Source organism: Mesitornis unicolor, unplaced genomic scaffold (assembly GCF_000695765.1).
Source record: "Mesitornis unicolor isolate BGI_N332 unplaced genomic scaffold, ASM69576v1 scaffold14002, whole genome shotgun sequence".
Lineage (NCBI taxonomy): Eukaryota > Metazoa > Chordata > Aves > Mesitornithiformes > Mesitornithidae > Mesitornis > Mesitornis unicolor.
Window position 1 is genome coordinate 110,146 of NW_010170004.1, and position 24,069 is coordinate 134,214.

The 24,069-nt window shown below is 38.2% G+C and overlaps 1 protein-coding gene across 1 annotated transcript in view; it reads right to left on the minus strand.

Moving 5' to 3' along the window:
- Positions 1–24,069, minus strand: part of SEMA3A (sema domain, immunoglobulin domain (Ig), short basic domain, secreted, (semaphorin) 3A) — a 167,004-nt gene that overhangs the window by 48,364 nt on the left and 94,571 nt on the right. The window contains exons 5-6 of the mRNA XM_010179551.1: positions 16,167–16,260; positions 8,521–8,640 (exon numbers count right to left, since the gene is read on the minus strand). Of these exons, the coding sequence (XP_010177853.1) occupies positions 8,521–8,640; positions 16,167–16,260 (214 nt within the window). The remainder of the gene's footprint in view (positions 1–8,520; positions 8,641–16,166; positions 16,261–24,069) is intronic.

A 24,069-nucleotide genomic window follows, 5' to 3' on the forward strand; every position in this document is an offset into this window, starting at 1 on the left:
GGGCCTTTATATTGAACACACTAATCTGATTGTTTTTCCACTCTACAAACTTTGGGTCAACAATCAAGCCACTGCCAGAAACTAATTAATTTGCAAACAGGCCCCATTTTCACAGGGGGAGAGCTTTTGAAACCTATGTCAGCAGAGCTGGTCACACCATGGTGACATGCATTGTCATGGCATCCACTTTTCTGGGTAATTCTCCTCACTAATTTTTCACCACACACATGAACTCAAATTACCCAGTCACCAGTAAATCTCTATTGAATGCCCACCAAACTCTGAACGTGGTGGCCTGAGAAGAGGAAATTGGTATTGACAGGGTCAGCACTCATTAAATTGATGGCTAGAGCAGAAGAGGAAAAAAAAAACCTAACACAAGAACATAATAAGAGATTCAGATGTATGTCATATCCCAATGAAGGGGGCTGCAACAGACCCATTCCAGCTTTGTTTAAATCAATTCGTATTCTGCTGTGTGATTCCCTACAAACAGATTTCTGCTTGACTTTTCTTGAAAAACTGGTCAGTTACTTTTGTGAACAGGAAAGGAGGCATAATTTGGAAGCTAAAAGTCACTGTTTTCCAAACATTAGAACTGTGATGAGCCCACATAATGATCTCAGAGATCATGGAAAACATACTTGAATTTGCAAGGCCTATAACACATAGGCTTTGTTTTTTACATCCTGCCTCCAAATCTGAACTTTCCTTTTCCTTAAGCTGATTTGGATCTTTGCAAAAATAATAATCACAAAGAAACCCATGCTGTGTAATTTAAAGTGGGACCTACACCAAAAGCAAAGCAAAGTGTCTTAGAACCTGAACACTACACCTGTCCTGGACAAATTACCTTTTTTTCCTCTTCTGAAATTCATTTTCAGGGCAAGAGGAGAGGCTTCCTATGAACTGATGCATGTGGATAATGTATTTATGTTTATACCTATATGTATAGATAGATATGGTCCTTTTAATTATATATCAACTGAAAGTAGTACATGAAGTTTTCTAGTAGGGATTATCGGCACAGCTACAACTGCTTGGGTTATATGCTGAGTTTGTCACCTCCCTTATGTGAACAGACCATTGCTTCACAAAGCTGTCCATTGCCAACTCTACAAGTTATCCATTGAAATAAATACATACAAATAAACAATTAGTTAAAAAAAAAACCTTTCTAGAGAACATAGACTATCACTTGGACTACTGGTATTGATTCAGAGCATATGTGATGGGAAGGGCTACACTCTCATGTCTCACCCCGACATGAAGCTTACCAGGACTTACTGGGTGGTTGACCTGACATTGTATTCACCATTGACATCAAACCCCTATAATTTAAGAATTCTCAGGCACATCACCAATAGATCATTTCAGAATACATGAGTGAGTGTAGAATCACACCAAGCTGGTAATCACTTCCAAGTCTGTTTAGAGCGAGACTACATGCTGATCTGTTTGGGACAGGGGTCATATCCCACAGTGCTTGTTTTGAGAGCTATGAACTTCTTTCCTAAAACGGTACTACGTGCTGCAAGCTTCCCCGGTCTTCAGTGGGAACAGTGCACAAAGCATTGAACTTTGAGCTCCTCCATTATTTTTTATCTTATATGCTGTATAAAGAGAGTCCCAGTATGAATTGCAGCAAATCATGGCTTATAATCTACACTCCCAGATACTAAATTTTTGTGTGGATAATAAGGCTGACCAAGATAAAACCCATAAATAAACCCATGGTTAACCATACACATGTCATAAGTCAAGTGTTCCTAGACTAATTTGTATCCTAACTTCCCCAAGCATACTGTGGCTATAGCTCAGACCAATATGTTTACTGATGCAAGCCTTTTTGCCCCAGGTCATATTCTCTGGATTATGAGAAAGTCCTCAAAATGTTCAGTCAAATCAGGAGAATGTCCTCTTCTGCTTCATCTTTCCTACCCACTTTAGCCTCAAAACTTATGCTTTGGCTACTTTTACCAATTTTTCATATCTATACACAACAAAATCTCATTCACAGCCCTGAAATTTAATGAAGAAAACTATCTAATTCTAGACTATAGGGGACAGACAGGGAGAGAAAGATCTATTTCCTGGAATGATTTAATTCAGCAATTTCATTCAGGCCACTTGATGGGAGATTATAATTTTTCTGGTTGTCTTTACCCACCGCCTTCATGATCTTCCTGACATCCAAAGGAACTGTAAAGCACATTCTCTAATTGCTCCTTGGTCTTTGATTTCTGAATCAAATGCTTCTCTTACTTTGTATAAAGATAAGGGAAACAGTTATCACACAGAGTGAGTCAACTGGTTCAAATACATTATTATCTTCTGATCAAGTATTCAGCTGGACCTATGGCTTCCTGAGTCATAACCAATTCAGGTTAGTGATGATACAAACATCAAGTAATAATATTAAGAAGGAAGTGATTATTTTGCGATTTCAGAAATTCTACATTTCTTCCAAGAGAAAAAGAATGGGTTGTAATAACAATGTATAGAGAAAAGACTTGTTAGCTTGCAATGAGAAAAACAATTTAAAATTCATATTCAGTCTCTCAAATTTGGATCTGCAGACTTAAGAAAGAAAAAAAACCCTGTAAATTGAGTTTGTATGCCATTCTGTTCACATTATTATGCCACCGTCACCATAGTTTCTGAGTACTTCCTAGCACTGTTAGGTGACATTAGCATTTGTCACACATAGAATTTATCACTCTGAAATTATTTATTACTATTCTTAGCAATGAAGATAATGGGAATGGGGGTGGGAGGGTGTATTGAGTGAGAAATGAGACTTGCATATATGGACATGTTTTGTTCCTGCAAGGGTTGGAGTTGTTCACGTTTCTATAAGCAGTAGTGGGAAAGACTTGGTCCACAGCACAGCCTGCATGATAGGAGATATCAGCTGACAAATTTGGTTCAAATATAGAAACGTGTATTTTAAATGTAAGATATTCTTGACCAAAAAAAACCCCAACAAAAAACAGTCCAGCAAAAAACAACATGAAAGGACATCAAACCACCCCCACCACACACAAAAAAATCCCCTTATTGTTTTAACTGGTAAGGTTGTTTGAATACTCCCTTAAAAAAACTTACGGGAATACAGACCTGGGAGAGGTTTATTAGTCTACTCACTGCAGTCCCTTGCAATGCCAGGCAAGCATGCTATATGACAACATATAAAATGCTATCTAAGTTATTCTTAAAACCAACTAGGCTGCCTCACTGACTACTTCTATTGGGCAGCTTTTCCAATTTCATTCCCCGCCATGGTTTAAGACTTCTAATTTGAAGACTGCATATATTCATATACAGTTCATACCCTGTTGTTTGGGTTTGGTTTATTTTGTTTTTGTTTTGTTTTGGTTTGCTTTTTAAAGTCCTTTATTTAAATAATTTCTCTCTTGCTGGAGATTTACTGTATTTGTAGTATCCATGACCTCCTTTCTCCAAGAACATCCCAGATGTACTTTATGAAATAACCCACAGGTTAAGTCATGTCTATGCTGGCAGATCAGCTATTTTCCGAATCTGTTGACCTTTGGTGGCATATATTTTAGTGATTTCTGTATATCTGGATTGGGAATGTGTAGGAGGTGAGCTGGAAAGTAGGAAACTAGGGAGGCATTTACAGATAAGGGGGCAGCACAGAAGAGAGGGGTGCCAGTGGGTATGTATAGGTGGAAAAAGGGGTTGGTGTAGGTGACCAAAGACAAATTATTCATTCAAGAATGCAGCAAATGAACACATCCAAGTCTCAGCAAGAGTAGTTGCCAGAGACCAAATATTAATTTCTAAACATCCTGACAACTAGCTGCAATCTTGCATTTCTCTTGCCATACATCCCTTTAGTGTGCAATACATATATATTCAAAATTATGCGTGTATGTTGCCAGTGCTGGGACATCCTACAAACTGCCATAAGCGGAAACAACATAAAGTGGTGGTTAAAGTTCTGTATGAATGCCAGGAGAGTATCAAGTCCATGTTTCCTGCCTTGGAGCCTGTGAAATTTAAGAGGGCATTTTCTTTTTTATTGAACAGTCGCTCAGCTTCTATAATTCTCAGCTGTTTATGTAACTGTAAAGTAAAGATTACTGAGGACAATAACCCCAGGGGACAGAGCACAGCTACTACCCCACTTTAAAAATTAAGCCATGGAAAGTATGCTAAAATAATATCATAGAGCTGTTTTAAACCCATAAAAAGCAAGGAAATTCCAAGCCAAGGCTGGAAATCCAGCCTGACAGTGTCTTTTCACCCCATGTCTAGTAAATAGGATGAGCGAGGCCACTGTTCCCTCACTTTTCTGGGGTGCAAACCAGGTTCATAATACTATTTTAAAGCAGCTTTTGTGAATTCATTTCCTTTCAAATCTTCTGCATCCCAACTTGTTTTGCTTTTAAAATAAATGTTTGTTGTTATTCATTTTACATAATGTTAACAATTTAAAGCCAGATCCCCTGTGCTCAAGTCAAGGAAGATGAGAGCAGCTCCAAGCTTTCCTTCCACTCCCCTAATCTTCAGCTTGAAAACTGCCTTCAGTACATTGCTTTTGCATTGCTTAGCATTTGCTTTGGTACACTGCACTGCCATTTCTGCCTTCTTGCCTCCAGCCATGTTCTCAGCCCTTGCACAAGCGCTGCCGTGGATGGTGTGCAGCAAACGCTGAGCGTGGTTCACCAGAGATCTCCCTGGTACCAGGGGAAGCTGCTCTGACCTGCTCAGGCCTCCTACTCATCTTCTTTTATTGCTGAAGCAGCTCATAGAGGCAGGACCAGATCTATGCTTTCCTGAAATGACACCAGCTTCTGACGGCTCTGAACTGTAAGACGCAATGGCACATCTAAAAGGAAAACATGCGTTTTGCCCGTAGGCGAGACTCTAAGATATATGTGTAACAGCAAAGCCATTGCTACTTATAGTAAAGCTGGACAGGAGAAGTTTTTTCAATTTCAAGATTTATTTTTTTCTGAGAGTTCAAAATTATGCTTGACCCTCACTGGGGCCAACTAAGACTGTCAAAGCTTTTTGAGCAGAGAAACTCCATGCACTTACTAGAGGAGCCAATAATGTCCAGGGTGAGCACACACACGGCTTGAAATGAAATACATGATTCATGCTGGGGCACTGAACTGCAGCTTTTCATATCAAAAATGACTTCCTTGAGCACAACTTATTTTACTGTGTTTTTTGCAAATGCCTCCACGTCACATCTGGCCAACTCTGTATTAATAATTAAAGATATGCTGCTACAGTGACTGATGTATGATTCCCTACCTTCTAGATGAATGCACCAACTACATGGCTATAGAATCAGTCTCCCTTGCTCTATTTGGCTTGGTGACTGTTTAATTTATACAAAACAAAATGTCTTTAGAAGCCTGTGATTATTTAATATCTTTAAAAGACTTTAAAAGTCTTTAAGAGCTCCTAGTCAGCACCTTCCCTTGAGCATGGCATAGTTCAAAGCCCTCTTCCCAGCAACATTTACGAAAGGTGGAGTATCTCCAAAAAGTGACCCTGCGATTTCTGTAGGAACTCTGCTCATACTTAAATCCAAAAAAATAAGTGCCCTGTGCAGTGTTGTCCTACTTTTACTCCAGTTCAGGATGATATTTAAATTCTGGGAAAAGTTTGCAAGCTCTTCATGTGCAACTGTCTTCTCCTCTCCATTTTTGGTACCAAGCAGCTGTGTTTTCTGCACCCTGTCAGCTCTGCCCTCAGCCTTAGTATGGGAAAAGCACTTTCAAGTTCCTGCTCTGAGTGAAGTAAACATTAGCGAGGAGTTACAACTGGATGTCTCACCAGTTTAGCTATTAAACTCCAAGGAGATGAGGATTTCTCTTTATAAGTTTGATCAGAACTTCAGTCCTTATCCAGCTTTCAGTGTATGTCCATTAGAATAGTGGGTTTTAACCTGGGGCTAAGTACACTGTAGAAAGCAACTAAAAAAGCAAACCACATAGCAATCAGTGTCTCTACTAAAAGATGCATAAAGGGCTGCAAATTTAAGGTTCAAAACTAGTTTATACAGAATTTTAAGAAAGTAGAGTATACTTCATCCTTAAATAAGTTTGTTTCTTTAAAAGTATATCCACTTTAAAGATATGCAAACACAAAGCTTCTTTTATAACTATATTTAAAACAGACAAATAACAAAAGAAAAAAAAATCAAAGGACTGGCATGCCTGCAGAGTTTCAAAGTGAAACAATTATAATTTCTGGATTTCCCTGCTAGATGCTGAAATTAGGAGTAATGTGTGGAAAGGCTGCCAGGACTTTATCGCTGGGAAATTAACAGTAAAGTCTTAGAGCCTTTAAAAGGAATGTTGTAGTGCAGATTTTAACTTTTCCATATGAGGAATGTAAACTTATTAAGTTGCAATGTAGAAATAAATTTCAAAAATGTACTTAAGGATCATTGTATATTAAATTATAGACAGTTATGAGAATAATTTCTAAAGGCCTCAGTTTGATTCTTCTTTTTTTTTTTTTTTTAAATTTTTAAATTAGCCTGAAACTTACCATACAGGAACATAGGTAAGAACTACACAAACAGCTGAAAATCACATTCACCCTATTCTATGATAAATGCTGCCTTTCTAGTTTTATGATGATTTTGGACGATACTTAAATTCTAGCGAGCTTGAGGTTCATCAGATCTTTATGTGCAACCGTCTTCTCCTCTCCATGAGCATGAAGCAGTTGTGGTTTCTGCACCCTGTCAGATGTAACTTTAGTGCTAATTTGGGAAAAGCAGTTCTCACATTTAGCGCTGAAAGACTGATAACCGAATCCACAAAGGAATGACACATTTTCAGCGATGGAGTACAGGGCTGTGGACAATGGCTGTGCTTTCCCACTGCATAAATCCTCCTGACTCAGCTGTCACTGTGCAAATCTACTGCACAAAAGCAGATTTTGCTTGCATGGTTGGACTTTATGTCATTATGACTCATAACAAAAGTGGGTGTTGTGTTATCTTTAACATATTATTACTCTACCAGGTAAAAAGATAGATGGGTATGTCTGCAACCTTTGTACTTTACCGTCTCCTGAAGTCCAGAAATCTTGTCTGTTATTGTAATAAAATAAACCAATAAATAATATTTCTGGGTTACTGGGCAAGCACGGACTATAGAACTGAAATGTGATAGACCTGAATCTGTCCTCATGGTAGTCCACATGAATTATGATGGAACTAAATTTAACAGGACAAAAATCAGATTCATGCAACTTGTCATATACACATTTACCTAATATATATAGCCAATGCATATATCATATATAGAATTGCTTATTCAACCTGCAATAGCACTTTGTGGTTTTAATTGTGAGTCAGGGATTGATTGTGTTATGGATTGTCCATACAGCTAATATGATAACCAGTACAATACCAGAAGTTCCTGACTGTAGCTAGTAAGAAACTGTGTTGTTAAAACACAGTCTGCTCTTACATATTAAAAATCTGTGTGAACAGTTTGCAGTAAATTGCAAAACCACATAAGAAAACCCAGACCTCAGCACAGACATAAATAATGTGGCTAGGAGTGAAAAATATCTAAGAAAAAAATACTTTGTGAATTCAAAAACAGGAGAGCAGATGCAAGCAGTGTGTACAGCAAAAGTAGCTAGTCAACTCTTCAAAAATTAAAATATAAATTAACTGAGAGTAACTACAGTTAGTATTACTGGCTCAATTAAATAAAATGTCAGCTTTTTCAAATGATGAATTCTCATTTCCAAAATGCTCATATCCTTGTATAGCTAAAGCCAAGTGTAATGCCATTTAAGTTATTGGAATTTTGACTTCAGGAGAACTTGGATGGAATACTCAAATGCATTTTAAAGCATTTCAGTACATGAAGCCAAAACCAGACTTTCTCTGAAACTATCCCTCTCTCCCCATAAATGCAAACAACCAAATACAAGCCTGATTAGTAATATCCATACAATAATGCAAGTTATTGTGCCTTGTTAAATTCTTGGTTATTTTGAGTAGTTTGGCATTTCCAGGACCCCTTTCACTTTTTCCAAACTACTGACAACTCTGGCCTGCTCAGGAAGCTCTGCTGATTCATGTTCTGCTGGACTTTGGTGGCTAGTGTCAGATCCCCTTCAATCCAGCCAAAAATTTAAGCCTGTACAAGGCACAGACTTGCCCAAGGCTCTGTAGCTACTTTGTGTTGATGTGTGGCTGATGCCTCCACTAGCTTTGAGCTTCTGTCCATCCTGCACCCTACAGCAATCTGCTCCTGTGGCACGACTGCACTAGCCATACTGTCTGTATATGTTTTAAATTTAATTGCACCCCATAAATCTCAGTGTAATTAAAACAAAAATGCTTCTTTATAAATCACTTGTGATTAGTTTAACTGGGTTAAGACAAAATTCTGCTCCAAATAAAAGAGGGGTGTATATGTCACACATGTTGCTGGAACGAAGCCGCGTACAAGTCTTTAATGGCTAGATGAACGTAACTGGATAAATGTACATTTTACATACCATTTAGCCACCGGGAGTCGTGCTGCTCTGTTCTGATTGGATGATGATGCCCCAGAGTTCGGAAAATGGCAAAGTCCCTGCCCATGAAGTCTGCTGCTGTGCCAGAGTACAGCTCTCCATCTGTGGGAGAACATAATTGTTAGCAACATTTCTCAATTTTCCAGTCATGGTAAGTCAGACAAAGCTGTCAGTCCTATGTTTATATTACGGTAATAGGGATAATGAGAAAATTACAAAGCAATAAGCCATATGCAATGCATTGTCATTGAAAATACATGATTAGACCCACTTTCTCGCTGCAAAGCTTAACTGTAACCTCTCACAAATGAGCTGTGCCTCCTGACTACTAGTGCAGCCACTTCTCAAAAATCTGTTTGGATTCTTAGGCTGGAACAGTGACAGCTTGTACACCTAGCCCTGGCAGGCAGTAGCATGCAGACACGAAAAAACCTACCTAACTGTGAAGTTATCCTATTTTAAACCAGAGTTTGAACTGCAGACCTATTGGGTTTTTGTGACACTGTGCTGGGAATCTGAGACTCCAGCTGATTCATTCTCAGTTCAGAAAGTGATCAAATCCCTTGAATTTCTCATATAGAAACTGTCTGTTGATTGATCTTTGGGTTTGTTTTGCTTTCTTTTTCCTTTTTTTCTTTTTTCCCTGGACAAGCAAATCTTCTGAAAACAGTATCTTCTGCAGGAAAGACAGAACATGCCTTTCTCCTCTGGCCACATTTGTAACCATTGTACTGGTAAAGGGCAACAGCTAAGGGACAGAATAAATGAGATCATTCCCTGCTACCTTGACCTCCGGCATATCACAGTGAACAAGTGAATTAAAAATTGACCTGTGATACTTCAGCCTGTAAATGGCACATACATAGCCTAGCTGGAGATGAAATTCATAATATTAGAGTCCCAATGTGCCCCTTGTCAGCCAGCTAAAAGTATCACGAAGGAGGCAGAGACACAGTCTAAGTACAAAGGACCAGGTCAACTTAAATACCTGCCAACCGGTAACAAGAATAGTAAGTACGTACCAAACAGACTCACAGAAAACAACCAGGGATCAAAGAACAACACATATCTTTCTGGCATTAATGTAGAGCTTGTCCATGAAATTACTCTGAATTCAAATAACTGAAAATGCATTTTTATGACTGTGCCCTTTTACACCCATATGTGAAATGAGATATGCTGCCCTATACTTTTTATACAGAATTAAAAACTATTATTCCTTCCAACTGCTATTTTCAGGTTACCCAGCTTAAACAGGTCTCCTGTGAAAAAGACAAGTTTGAGGATAAAATAACTCTTTCTTTAAGCTAAGATAATAAATTTTTCATGGTCATGATGAATTCTACCATATCCCTATTTTAAAGCACGCTTTAGGAACAAGTTTATCATTTTCATGGCAATTTTAGGCATTTCCATGGTAGGACAACCATGTCCAAGCATGCCTACTGGATATCACCGGCCTCTTTTCCCCAGAACACTGACACCATGAAATTTTAAATTGAACCTAGAGTGGCTCTGTACCATATGGTAGTCCTGAAAGTCAGGAAGGGTGAAAACATGATAGTGGAAAGGCATGGAATTGAATGAATTCACGACAGAGATTAGAAGCAAATAAACCAGTCGTGCCCAGCAGGAGGTGTAATCAGAAGTGAAACAGAACAGCATATCATTAATTAACAATTTATCATTCCTCTATGTCATTTTCAACTTTTTTTAACTGGGAGACAATCACTTAATTATAGTGATTATTATGCACAGGGTATGCAGCTGAGATTTTAAAGCACATAAAACCTTTTTGCTTGTGAAAAGGGCTTTGATGCTATGCTTAACCTTTCTTTAACCTTACCTTCATTTTCTTGTCTTTCAGTCCCTAGTGAGTTCTGATAAATCAATATAAATCAAAGGGGAGAAGAAAAAAACCCAACAAGTCCTATTTTGCTTCCTAGTTATCAACAGATCTAAAGGTCAATCAAGAAAGAAAAGAATTCTGTATTTAATACTTGCAGTTGACTCTGGCTGGTTGCCAGGTGCCCACAAAAGCCGCTGTATTACTCCCCCTCCTCAACTGGACAGGGGAGAGAAAATATAATGAAAGGCTCATGCATCAGCATAAGGACAGAGATCAATCACTAATCACCATCATGGGCAAAACAGACTCGACTTGGGGAAATTAGTTTAATTTATTACCAATCAAACCAGAGTAGGATAATGAGAAATAAACCCAAATCTGAAAACACCTTCCTCTCACCCCTCCCTTCTTCCCAGGCTTAACTTTAGTCCTGAGTTTTCTACCTCCCTGCCAGCAGTGCAGGGGGAAAGTGCAGGGCTGCAGTCAGTTCATCACAGGTTGTTTCTGCCACTCCTTCCTACTTATGGGGAGGACTCCTCACACTCTTCCCCTGCTGTGGGGTCCCTCACAAGGAAACTGTCCTCCATGAACTTCTCCAGTGTAAGTCCTTCCCACAGGCTGCAGTTCTTCATGAACTGCTCCAGTGTGGATCCCTTCCATGGGGTGCAGTCCTTCAGGATCAGACTGCTCTGCTCCAGTGTGGGCTCCTCTCTCCACAGGGCCACAGGTCCTGCCAGAAGCCTACTCCAGCACGGGCTTCCCATGGAGTCACAGCCTCCTTTGGTCATCCACCTGCTCTGGTGTGGGGTCCTCCATGGGCTGCAGCTGGATAACTGCTCGACCGCTAACCTCCATGGGCTGCAGGGGAACAGCCTGGCTCACCGTGATCTTCAGCCTGGGCTGCAGGCTCTGGTGCCTGAAGCACCTCCTCCCCTCCTTCTTTACTGACCTTGGTGTCTGCAGAGTCGTTTCTCTCACATCTCTCTCCTCTCTTAAGATACAGTTGTGTAGGGGTTTTTTCCCCTTTCTTAAGTAGGTTATCCCAGAAACGTTGCCACCACTGTTGATTGGCTCAGCCTTGGCCAGTGGAGGGTCTGTGTTGGAGCCAGCTGGCATTGGCTCTATCGGTAGCCCCCCCTGCTACCAAAATCTTGCCACACAAGCCCAATCCAATGCTACTTTATTAAAATTAAAACAAATACAGCTAAAAGACTCATTAAAATTATGTATTTGTGATATTTAGAAATGCAAGAGATTTTGGCACCTCAGCTTCTAAGTCAACGTATAAACATCACTGGATGATCCTGCTCTAGCAGGGGGGCTGGACTAGACGATCTTCAGACGTCCCTTCCAACCCCTACCATTCTGTGATTCTGTGAGAGTAACATATCTTCCAGGTTTGACTCAGGTCAACTCAAGACTTTTTAATTCTACTAACCTCTTGTGGCTGGTACTTTTTCATTACTGATGATAGAGTAAAAGTTTTGCCAGTAATCGCTTCAGCATGTTCCAAAGTGGGAAGGGTCTGTAGGAAACCAGCTGACCTTTCTTTGCTTTCTGCTACAGCCCTTCCAAGTTTATGTATTCCTAGACCAGAGCCTGCAGTCTGAACTGATTTGCTGTAGTCACGCAAAAAGAGGATTTTGACTTTCCCAGATAGAAATACCAAGGAATAGTATTTATTTTTGTAAGGCTTTAGATAATTTTTGCTAAATTCAGGGTGAGCTTCAAGTCATGTCCCAGATGTGTACATCCTTTGAGTTAGTACTATTCAAAAGCTATATAAGGATTTTTGTCTCCTGTCTAGATAGAAGTACATTCATCTTTGTTCCTCTGTGCAGACCTTTTGGACTGAAATTTACTCATTGCTGGCCGAGCAAATGATACTTTTATGTCATGGATAGTCTTCACCATACTATTTCCATTGTCAGTATGCATATATGTATATATGTCAGGAACCATTTTCCCACATACTGTACATACGGAGCATGGAAATGTGAACACCTCCCTAAGATCATTAGATACAAAGATAGTAAAAATTAAATGGTACATATTTATTTGCTGTATTATTTCAATTCAGCTTTTAAAGAGGACTGCATTCTCAAAAAAACCTCTTCTTCAAGAGTACAGAAGTGTAATCATCCTTTTTGAAAGAAATAAGAAAGTTTAATGAATGTGGAATATAAAACAAGCCTTGAATGTCCTGCTCTCTCTGGTAAAAGGGTTCCCAAATGAAATCTGCTGTCCTTGGATAGTAGCTTTACTCACTACAGGTAAGATTTTCAGATATACACAGTGGTGGTTTGATTTCACTCCTTTCAAAGTCAACAATCAAAACTACCAGAAAGTAAAATGAAGTCTAGAATCTTAAACCTTATATGTACTTAGTAGCTAATTTCTAATAAATAGTATAGTAAAGTTCTTCCTTGATAGGAAGCCACTGTATTGCAGATCCCATTAATCCTTATTTGGGAGCATTAAGGCACTTAATCAGATTAAAAAAAAAAAAGTAACTTTTTTTTTCCTCTTTTAAATCAGTGAGACACAGGAACATGAACAGCTTTGAGGATTTTGGATGGTCAAAGCTTTTGCAAAATTCCAAAAGGTCACTTCCTAAAAGCAACTGACTGTTGATGGAACAATGCTGTCTCCTCCTTTGAGTCTTTTTTCAACTATCCCAATACAATTGCTTTAGAAGAATACATTCAGTGATAATTTTTTCCTACGATTGCATTCTTTGAAAATCATGCTACCTCTCATTTTCCTTCTGTCCTGCAATACACACCAGCGATTCCCAGGGACTGCTTAGTCTCTACATTTTCATGCATTAGCCTGCTCAAATGGAGACTGTTTAGTTAGCAGTATATAGATGGGAATGGCTGAATAATGTCTTACATTGCTAGGAACTGGTTATATCATGTTCCCAGCTGGCGTTTATTTTAGAGTAGAGTAGCAAAAACTACCTTTAATGAACAACTTTTAAAAAAATAGTGAAAAATGTTTGCAGGTGGATGGAACAAGGAATGTATACTAGAAAAATATTGGAACAATTTAATAATGATGAACTGTTTGTTTTGGTTTTAGTGGGTTTTTTTGGTAGGTTTTCTTGCAATTTTTTATTTTTTTTTGGTTTAGGAGAGAGAGAAGACTGAAGATCCTTTTTTACACTTATAAGAGCTTATTTCAGCTGAAATACAAAATAAGAAACCTGAGCACTAATGTCTATTGAAGATTTTAAGTTACTTTTTGAAAATTAATCTTGGTGTTTTGCCCAGATTCTGGCTTGGCTAATTACATGACACTTATCTACAGTTTACTTTCTAGGTACAGAATCAAGAACATACTCTTCTTCTGCACTTCACAAAATCTCTGCTTCTGTTTGTGATGAGGAACAGAGGTTACTTTTCCCTACTGTATTTAACCATATAAATTACTCTTACTTTGCAGACTTCTTTTATCTTTCCAATAGTTACATTGTGTTACTAATTATAGCATTGCATTTTAATGAGTGTTGAGTAATTATTTTACACAGTTGCCCTCTTGAACCTAAGATAAACCCTGGTTGCTAGTGAGGACACATACTTGTGGCCCATGAGAGGCCAGGAGTAGCTGACCTGTCATTCGGCTCAGGAGAAGAGAAGAAACAGGTTATCCATGTTCTTCTTGGTATGAAGTGTTTGTGGTCAAGAAGCTCCTCTGGCCTTCATGGCCCTGCTCACTGCTGCACTCCAGTGCTACCTACTTCAGAGAGCAGATGGACCAAGCCTCTCCATGCAGTCATTGCCTGGCCAGTTCATTCCTTGTTCCTCACTAACCCAAGTGGTGTCCACCTACTTTGGGGGGAGGAAATTATTTTGCCTTGGGTCATCATTTTACCATAAAATTTTTGCTTTTTTGGCAAAGATAAGAGTAAGTCATTGCGAAACAGTAGTGAATCTGGTGTACACTTTCTGAAATATCAGGGATACCACTAGCGTAAAGGACTGAAGTAAATGCAACATTACAATCAGTAACACAATATGTGAGGCAGCTATGAAGAGGCAGAGAAGTAAGGATGTTCATGTTCAAGAGGTAGGAATGTTAATTTTAGCTTCACCCGGAGTTTTGTATAAGTTACTGAAGCAGAAATTAGTCATTGACTTTGACTATTGAATTTGCACTGTTTTCTATAGTTCTAATACTCCCATGGCTCTAAGTGAAGCCTGATTCAAAACAAAATATGCTCAGTTTACTGTTTATTAGGAGGAAAAGTACATGGAGTGAAAATTACAGTGATAGGAAGTGGGCTCAAGAAAGCAAAGATGTTTTAAAGGCATGAAATCTAAGCCAAGGGAAATAAGATAATCATATTTATGCTGGACTGAGTGAAAAAAAATAAAAATAAAGGAATGTGAAAAGCTAGACGCTGTTGACTTTGTGCAGTTGCATACCGGGTTTACCATGTAATACTGGCTTGTCATCATTTTCTTTCTTTATTGTATATTAAAGTAAACAGTAAAGCCATTCCCTTGAGACTAGCTCTGCCACAAATTCAAGTCGCTCCAGGCACTAATATATACACTGGCCTTTTACACACACATTTTTTTCCGTTCTGTTTGTTCAGGGTACAAGTTGGAGCAAGATGCAGAGGTCTTTCCTGTTTTTCCAGTTAAAAAGTGCATGTCCTCAGGGTAGCTCATCACCTGTGATCATTAGGGGCTTCCAAGATCAGGAAATAAGGAACACTTAGGACTAAATTTTTGTTGATGTCTCTTTTGAATAGCTTAATTTTTAAATGTAATGTAAATCTAATAAGAGTAGATGGTAGGCAAGGCCCTAGACCAGCAATATCGACAAAATCTTGGAGAAACTAATGTATCTGGTTACAGGTCATTTTCCAAAGACTTCTGAGATAAGTGAATCTGTAATTTTCTGAAACTGTTGTTGCCCTATTGGATTTGAAGTTGTAATAAATTGCCAAAGTTACACATTAAGGATAAAGTGGCTACACCTGGGCAGAGTCATTATGGAAAGAAGAAACTATTTGTTTCAGTCTAAATTTCTTCTCACAAAACATCTTTTTGCCTTTTCTATAAAGGGGAATGAAGAAGAATTAACACAATTAATTCAATTTGCTAAGTTAAGTCAATTAGATAAATTCAATCAATTGGATTAATTCAATTAGATTAACACAGTCTAGGTGCTCTATATTTACATATTCAATGAAATGAAGTATTACTAATTCAGAAATACCTAATTTATTGAAATCCCTCACTTCTGGCCAGTGTAATTGTATTCACTCTCAGAGAGATCTCTTCAGCTGAAACATTATCTTAAGGCCTAGACCTGTGGCTACTTGTATTTCTCCAGCTTACATGCAGGTACAGTTGAGTGACAGACCTTCCTTGGCAGCAAAACTGATGTAAGAAATTACTTATTCCTGCTCTCATTTTGCTCTCAGCTTTGCTGGTGTGACTCCCACTGTGGCCAGCCTGAAAACTGGGTGATTAAAATACCTCCAGAGTCACCTAGGTCTGGGAAGGAGAAACACTTCTCAGAATCAAGGTCTTGCAGAGGTAAAAAGCGTCTCTTGTGATACCTGAATCTTGGTTTACACGTACCTTGTTTCTCAAGACACCTGGGTCAACTGTATGAAAAATGAAACCAGAATGACGTTAGCCTGGAAATAAAATGCATCAAATAAAGGCCTATCGTAGGTGCTGCAAGAAGAAAACAAAGCAGAAAACTGGCAAGTATTTACAGTAAACATGTCTCACTGAACTTGTATTGTAACACCTACCTACTAAAAGAGAAGCTGTCAGCAGTTTAGGATCATAAGGGCTTTTCCCTCGGCCATTTTCAAAATGTGAATCTTCCATTCTAAAAATGTTGTCCTGTGGGGTGGAAGAAAAGAAAGAAAAAGCAACATTATTTAATGAAAGAACAATAAAATAAATTGAACAAAATAGAGTGCAGTATATACAATTCATACTGGATTTGTGGCTTCAGAAAAGTCAAATTACACTAGGTGAGGATCTGGCAGAAATGCTCACCTTCTAATCAGTATTGTGCTGAAGGCTAGTCAAAAGCACAAACACATATGCACAGCTCCTGTCTTGTCTGTTCTACTTCACATATAATTTACATGGTTTCATTGAATTCTTTTTGCTTTCAGTGAGAACATGCCTGAGTAATAGTAACTGAAAAAGCCAGAATTGGAAACTTTTGTCTGAAAAAAGACAAAACCCATTTTTCACTGACTATACTTTTCTGAAATATTCTGCAAGTGTAGATTAGTATATGATGCAAAGCTAAATTCTGGTTTTCTTAATCTGAGTAATTAGTGAATTATCAATTCATACATCCTCAAATTCAATTTTAACAGCATCAGAAGAGCTTTTTTTACTTTTCAATACTATGCAATGGACCTTTTGAAATATACAGGCTGAGGGCAAAGCATGTGGGGATATAAACCAAGATTAAAAAGGGCCTCAGTCAACACGAAGTCAAATCAAGGTCAGTAAATCCAAAGCAATGGGCTTTTCAGTACATTTAATTACTTTAATTTTAACTAGGGGACCAAATCTGCAAATCAATTTGAATAGTGTATTTATCTTACATTTTATACTCATGGTAAAACAAGAAGAATAGATGCTTTTTGCACAGTAGACTTCTACATTCACAGAAGACTTGTGGATGCCACACCGAAAACTGAAATTTCCATTTCACACCTGCACTATGGTTAATTTGCATTGACATCAAACTAAATAAAGGTGCCCTAAAGCTGGGACAACTCCTACCCCCAACAGTTTCTCTGGTTACTTAGGCCTTTGCACCCAGTTCTCAGTTGCTTCTAGCTAAACATTCTCTATGAGGTAGATGCTGAATAACTTCCTTTAACCAGTATTTGCAGGACCAAGTAGTTTAGGTTGTAATAGCAACTGCAGCTTTATACAGTCTCTTTTTTTATTGACCGATCAGAGATCACTTAGTTGTTTTAGGAAAATAAACAAAAAAACCCTTTCAGAATATATGTTTAATATCTACATATAAAGATAGATAGTAGAAAATAACTGAGGTGTTACAGTATTTTCCCCAATTTATTTCATAAGAAATCAGCTCTTTACTTTGGTTCTCAAGTCTCTACTGTGCTTACTGCTTCTACAGACTAACAAATCCCCTTTTTCGTATTCTCATCACCCCTTTCCAAAGACTGAACCATAATGCTGCTGGTTGGAAGGGCTCTCTGTATATTGTCAAGTCCAGGAGGACTTGAAAGAAAACTATTGTCAACACAGGGTATGGTCAGCTTTGGTTTTGTCTTGCCAAGTGATGAAAACCTGCAAGAATGGAAACTATATAATCCTCCTGGGCAACTTCCATTGCCTTCTTAGTGAAGCATATTTTTTTATAAAATGAGCCTTCCAAGGACCAACTTGTGACTTTTGGTCCTTATTATATCATCTGCAATGATGGCAAAGGTTGCGGGTCATTCCTTTTTATAACTACCCTTCAAAAAATTATAGGTTGCTCTTAAGCTGCCTTCTCAGCTTCACTTCTCCATACTAAGTCTCAGGTTAGAATTTCATGAAAGCTGAAACAGCATGTAAACTCCAGAGTCTTACATTGTCTTGTGCTCACAATTAAAAGTCTCAAACTTGCTCACAATACTTTCACCCTCAAGGGCAACACACCAGTGCTCATTACTGGAGACTTGGCATTCCACAGTGCTGTGGAGGATGCAAAAACAATATCAAAACCTCAAGTTTTAATCAGCAGTTGCTTTGGTAATTTCTTTTTTTAATGTGAAGATCATTCAGGCAAATAGCTGATGTCTTTCACACGAGCAGTGAATTTGAGTATTTGGAAGCAATGCTCTCCCTGGCACCCTGCCTCCCCCATCTTGCTGGATTCAGTGCATAGTGAGTCCAGGCATGGGTCAGGCCAGTGACCAAACATACTTCCAAATGGTATTATTTTAAACCTATGGATTCCATGTTTCTGTAAGTGGGTCATAGGCTATGGTTTTTATTACAGACTTGTTTAATTACATCATGCAAGAACATTTCTTTCTGCATGCATTATGTATTTTCAAAGGAACATCAGAAGTACTTCATATTTCACTCCATTTACTGGAGAAAAAGGTGAAGGGAAAATGGACTGTTAGCAAGATAGCTTATCTGGAGTGGCTTACTGCACTGTAAGATAAAAAGTTTGGACACAACTTCATGAGGTTTGATCCCAGAATTCAAGCTCGATCTCCTAAGGCATGTTCTTGTAGATGTAGCCTGCCTGATTATGTTTATACAGTCATCCTGTATCTGTAATATCTTGCACAGTATTAAATTTCTTTCTTTCCCTTTGTCTTTCTTTCTATTTCTTAATAGTCCAGACACATTCCTTCCTTCTGTCCAATTTTCTGACTTTACTCCCTCTAAGCAGAAAGGAATAAATAATGTAAAATAAAACTATTTTTGAAATTCTGCTGTAGGGTTCATATCTAGATCTTGCACAATAAATAAAAGCAGTAAATTGAGGAAAATGCTGGACTTCAGCTACAATAATAGAAAATGGCACTAATGCTACAAGCCATTATGAAAAATGTTATTATCAATCTACGTTTTCTTGGGATTTCTTCTTAGTAGATGATAATTGCTCAACCTGCACACCAATGGATATTTGATAAGGCTATAAAGTCAGTGGCATGACAGTTAAAGCAGAATATATTCCCAAGATAATCCCATGTGTCATTATAAGACAAATAGGAAACAGATGTGGAAAGTAATTTGGTGTAGGAAGGATCTGATTTTTGACTGTATTCTTCTGGTTTATGTCACCATAACTCTACTGATATTGGTCTGCAACAGACAAGAAAGAGTGGAGAACTGGGTCAGTGTAAGTCAGAGATGATCTACCCTTCTCTTTGTGGAATAAAATATTTGAAATAAGAGGCATGACAGAGAAATCCCACAGTGTTTTCGTATTTCAGTTAAAATGTAATCTAGAGACATGTACAATAAGTTTCCAAATGTACGGGCAAGTAATATTGACAATGAATACATCACTGTTAAGTGCTAAATAAATGTATCATGGTTAGTCTGAGGCCCCAAGGAGTCTTAATAAACATGCTACAGGAAGTCTAACCTGTCACAAATAGGGCATCTTGCCCAAATAGATTTTTGGTTGATGAAGTCAAACTGCCTCTATCTACAACCCAAAAATATATACTGGCAACAAAGGAATAAACTCTTTCCTATGTACTTCACCATCTCTATTTTAAAAGCCTAGAAAGCAGAAAGCAATATGACTAATGGCAGGTACTTGATCATGCTAGTCACTGGTCTGTGGCATTTGCACTCAACTTCTGCCCTGAGAGGCCGTAATAGCAAAAGATGAGATGAGAAGTCAATGCCAATATTTTATTATTTATTTCAGTTTGATTTTTTTTTTTTAATAAAAGGTGTGCTTGATCAGTTTCCAGAGAGCTTTAGCTTCCACATCAGACTCAGGTTATGCTCCCAGTGTTGTCCTATCCATTCAAATTACACCAGAAAACCTGTATGCAGGCAGCAGAGAAAGCTAGGGCAGCTCCTGGGTAATGACTCAGGGCCAAAATCAGTCTCAAGAGCTACCAAACTCTGCACGGAGGCTTAGTGGGGCTTTGGACTGTGTGAGTATGGCCTTCTCTTAAGCAGTACAGCCAAAAAATTTCAGATAGAAAGAATGCACATCACTTGTTCTTCAAAAAAATTCTGATCAGTTAATAATTTTGCTGCCTCTTGGGTTTTTACAGTGAATTGAATGCAAATAATGATACTGCAATGAGTCAGCAAATACCTTAGCCATAAACAGCAAGAAAAACTGTGTATTCATCTAGTGCTCACTGTTTCAAAGTTTTATGAGGGCTATTATATAATAAAAGGCAGGAATTAATGACAAAGCAAGTTTGCCAGGGTGGAGGAAATTCTTTAGAAATGGAAAAAGGCAAAGGCAAAGGCAAAGGGAAAGGGAACGGGAAAGGCAAAGGCAAAGACAAGGCAAGGAGAAAAGATATTCAAAGAAAGGCCTTTGTAATTGAACAGTGAGTCCAACTGATTATCCAAAATGCCTCTTCAGTTGCACTGGCAGCCCAAAAGAACATCACAATGTACTACAAACCTCTTTAAGGATTCTAGTAGCTGAAAACTTTGCTGTAGCATGTTTTGTTTAGTTGGTGCTGGGTTGTTAAACTCTAGGTTTATATCTCATTGATGCTTCTCTATAACCCACACTAAAACTACTGAAAATGTAGGTTTGTTTCGGTTTTGAAATTCCACAAATTCATAATGACAACTATCGACTGCAGGCTAAAGTTACAGTCACACAACTGCTGGCTCGTGGTACAGCATGAATTGTTTCACCTAGTAAATGCATTGCATGGTGGGAGATAACGCTTCTGGCTCCTTAAAAAACATGTTTTCCTGTAGCATGTAGCACGATAGATGACATGACTCAGCATGAAAGTACTGTAGTTCAGTCCTGGAAATTAATGCAAAAGTTACTGTGCTTCCCATTCTTCAGCCTGATGATCTGAATCACTTGCGAGCTGCTGAAATACAGCTGAAATAATGCCCCATATCATGATACTGAGTCGTGACAAGATGTTGCTATTTGACAAGAATTATTTCATATTTTGATATTGAATTGTTTCAGTCAGCCAGTGTACCAATATGATATAATGTTATATATACCAACTGTATACCCACAGACACACATATATGCTTAGTATGATAACTTCTTAAACTTTTTTTTGCATCTCTGCCAGCAGCTAGCCTATCCAGAACTGTCTCAACAAAACAAGGACAAGAAAGATGAAACCATACATTATTCAGTTCAGTTTGGTACTCTTTTAGGCTTGTGAGAAAATGTGCGGTTAGTGGGGAATAGCTAACCTACCAGAATGGAGAGCAATGACTGCTAAGTTTCAGGGTGATTTTCTTCCTGAAACTTTTCTGTCACTTCACACAGAAATCATCTCAGCACTGCAGAGCCTGATGCGGCGAAACTGCTGCTGGTCAATAATGAATCAATACAGTGCAAGCAATTGATCTGAAGAGGCTGTATTGATGGAGTGTGTACAGCTAATACAAAGGTGTTACGGGTTTAAAGTATTAAGTATAGAAAACATAGAGGGGTTTGACAGCAGTGATGCTCCCCAGTTGTTCTACTGCAAGGGACTCATATCCTTACTCTTGTACCCCCCAACCCATGAATAGAAAGGAGCATAACTCCAGGGTATCTTCCAGGGCCTAGCAGTAACGTGGGATCGTCCAGAAACATTCAAGATACCAGGAGCCTTAGGAACTATCACATCCTTTGTTTAATAAAAAAGTAGAGTTGGCCACAGCTGTGCGTAATTTTAATGTTACCATTTCCTTTGCTGTTTTCATAGTATCTGTTGTGATATCATGAAGCATTTTATAAGACAAATAAATAGGGCAGGGGAGAGGGAGAACTAAAAAACCAAACCAAAACACCCCAAAACCCCAGAAAAAATAACCTGAAAAGACTGTCAGAGTGGAGTGCCTGGAGTGTGAAAATGCATACTCTTTAAGGCCAATGGCAATGTCTTTTAACTGAGTTGGAAATTGCTGGCTTTGAAATATTGTTATCTGGATTATTCAGCTTTGGTAAGAACAAAAAGAAAAGCCCCAGTTCCTGCTCAGACAAAAACCTTCAGACATGTTAAGGTTTGGATTTATCCCCTCTACACTGAGGCATTAATTCGAGTGGCTTAATTTGCTGCCCTAGTCACAATCGGCAGAAAGCAACAGATTCCTCTGAACAAGGAGTAAGCCCAGCTCAGAACGGCAGTTCCCAAGGGCAAGATCTCTCTTCACTGACCATGAGGGAAGCTTTGTATGAAGGTCTGAGCTAAGAGTCTGAAATGAACACTGCTGAGGCAGCTGATTGAAGACACCTGACTTTGCAAACAAATGCTGATGGTTCTACTGTTTCATTTTTTACTTTTTTTTTTTTATTTTCCTTCCCTCCAATATAGTAATTTCAGTGAATTTTTATTTTCCTTTTGCCCAATACATCTTTCTGTGCACACATTTTATGACTGTATCAAGGATATTTCACAGAGTCTTTTAAGTACACTTCACTCTATGAGAAATGATTTATTTATGAATTGTGTTACTTTTCAAGAATAATTCTAAGTGGAACAACTGTACAGGATATGGCTATGTTGTTATTGTTATTATATTTCCTATTTCACACTTAATCTATTGAGTAATGAAAACTGTTAAATACGAGGACTTTGGTTTCAGGTTTGGGAATCATGCTGTTATGGAACTTTTAATAAGAAACTTTTATTAAAGTTATCCCCATGGAATGCTTTATTTTTAAAAAAGTATAAGTGCAAATAAATATAATGTGAGAAATTATGCAAAAAATACAAATATTAAAACAAAAGTAAATGTTGGAGCAAGTGGTAACCATTGGGGAAATAGGTGAAAAGTGATTGAAGCAATAATGCAACTGTTCAAAATCATTAATTTATTTTAAAAAATATTTAAAAATAAGAAAAGAAATACACACAATGGGCTTCTGATTTGGGTATTCAGGCTCCATATGCTATAGGGTTTTTACCTGAACAAATCTGGGGGATATGAGGCTCTGCAACACCTTTATTATGTTTAGTTTTTCCAACTTGAGGCTTAGCAGAATTGAGTTATCAGAAACCAGTTTTAAAACCTTATGGGAAATCACTCTAACTGACAGATCTTCAGTAAAATGACGTTCCCAAAGAAAGGTCTCCAGCTTCTGTTGGGCCTGGAACTAAAACTCTCTTGGGCTGCTAAAGGGGACGGAGAAGGAATTTTGTTGAAGGGCATTTACCTGCAAAACTGATTGTGAGTTCCTAAGAAGATCTGCCCACCTCTCTGTGCCTGCCAGCATGCACCTTGCTCAGCTTCCCAATCGCTGCAAGACCTCTCAAACAGTCTGTACATTAATGTGTCCTCTTTTTCAGACTCAATAAATACTGTTTCCACTGAGCCACTCTATTTGTAGACATTCTGGTACCTGGAAATCTTATTTTTTATATTGAGATAAAGGAGCTGTTGAGATGACAACCAGCTTCATGCTTCATTCAGTAGATTAATGAAAACAGAACAGAGCTCTTGATTTCTGTTTCTCCTTTTCCGTTTATCTCTATAAGTCACTCCTACTGGAAAGTTTTCCTGGCTCACAATGTTCAGGAGTTGCCTTAAAATGCAATAAATAACTCTGGTAAGCACAAGTTTTGAAAACTTGTCTCCCTGGACTCAGCTGAATTTGGAAAACTCACCCTCTCAATATCTTTCTTTCAGTCAAATATCAAAAGTCCACATTTATTTGCTTTCTTCTGAAATTAAATTCATTAATATTTATTAAGTTACCACACACCTTTGCAAAAAACGGAAATGTTTTGTAACTGCCTGCCTACCTACCTATCTACTTAATTACAATTCAATGAATTTGATGAAAGGGAAAACACGGCCAAATGGGCTGTTCAGGAACAGCTGGTTCAATCTATTCATTATTCCTAGTTTATGATCTGTAAGTGCTGCAGTTTCTGATTGGAAGACAAATCAAGTGTCAATGTCAAATAGTGAAGACTTGTTCACACCTGAACATACTAGTTTGCATACTAATATTGGTATTTATATGAAGAATAG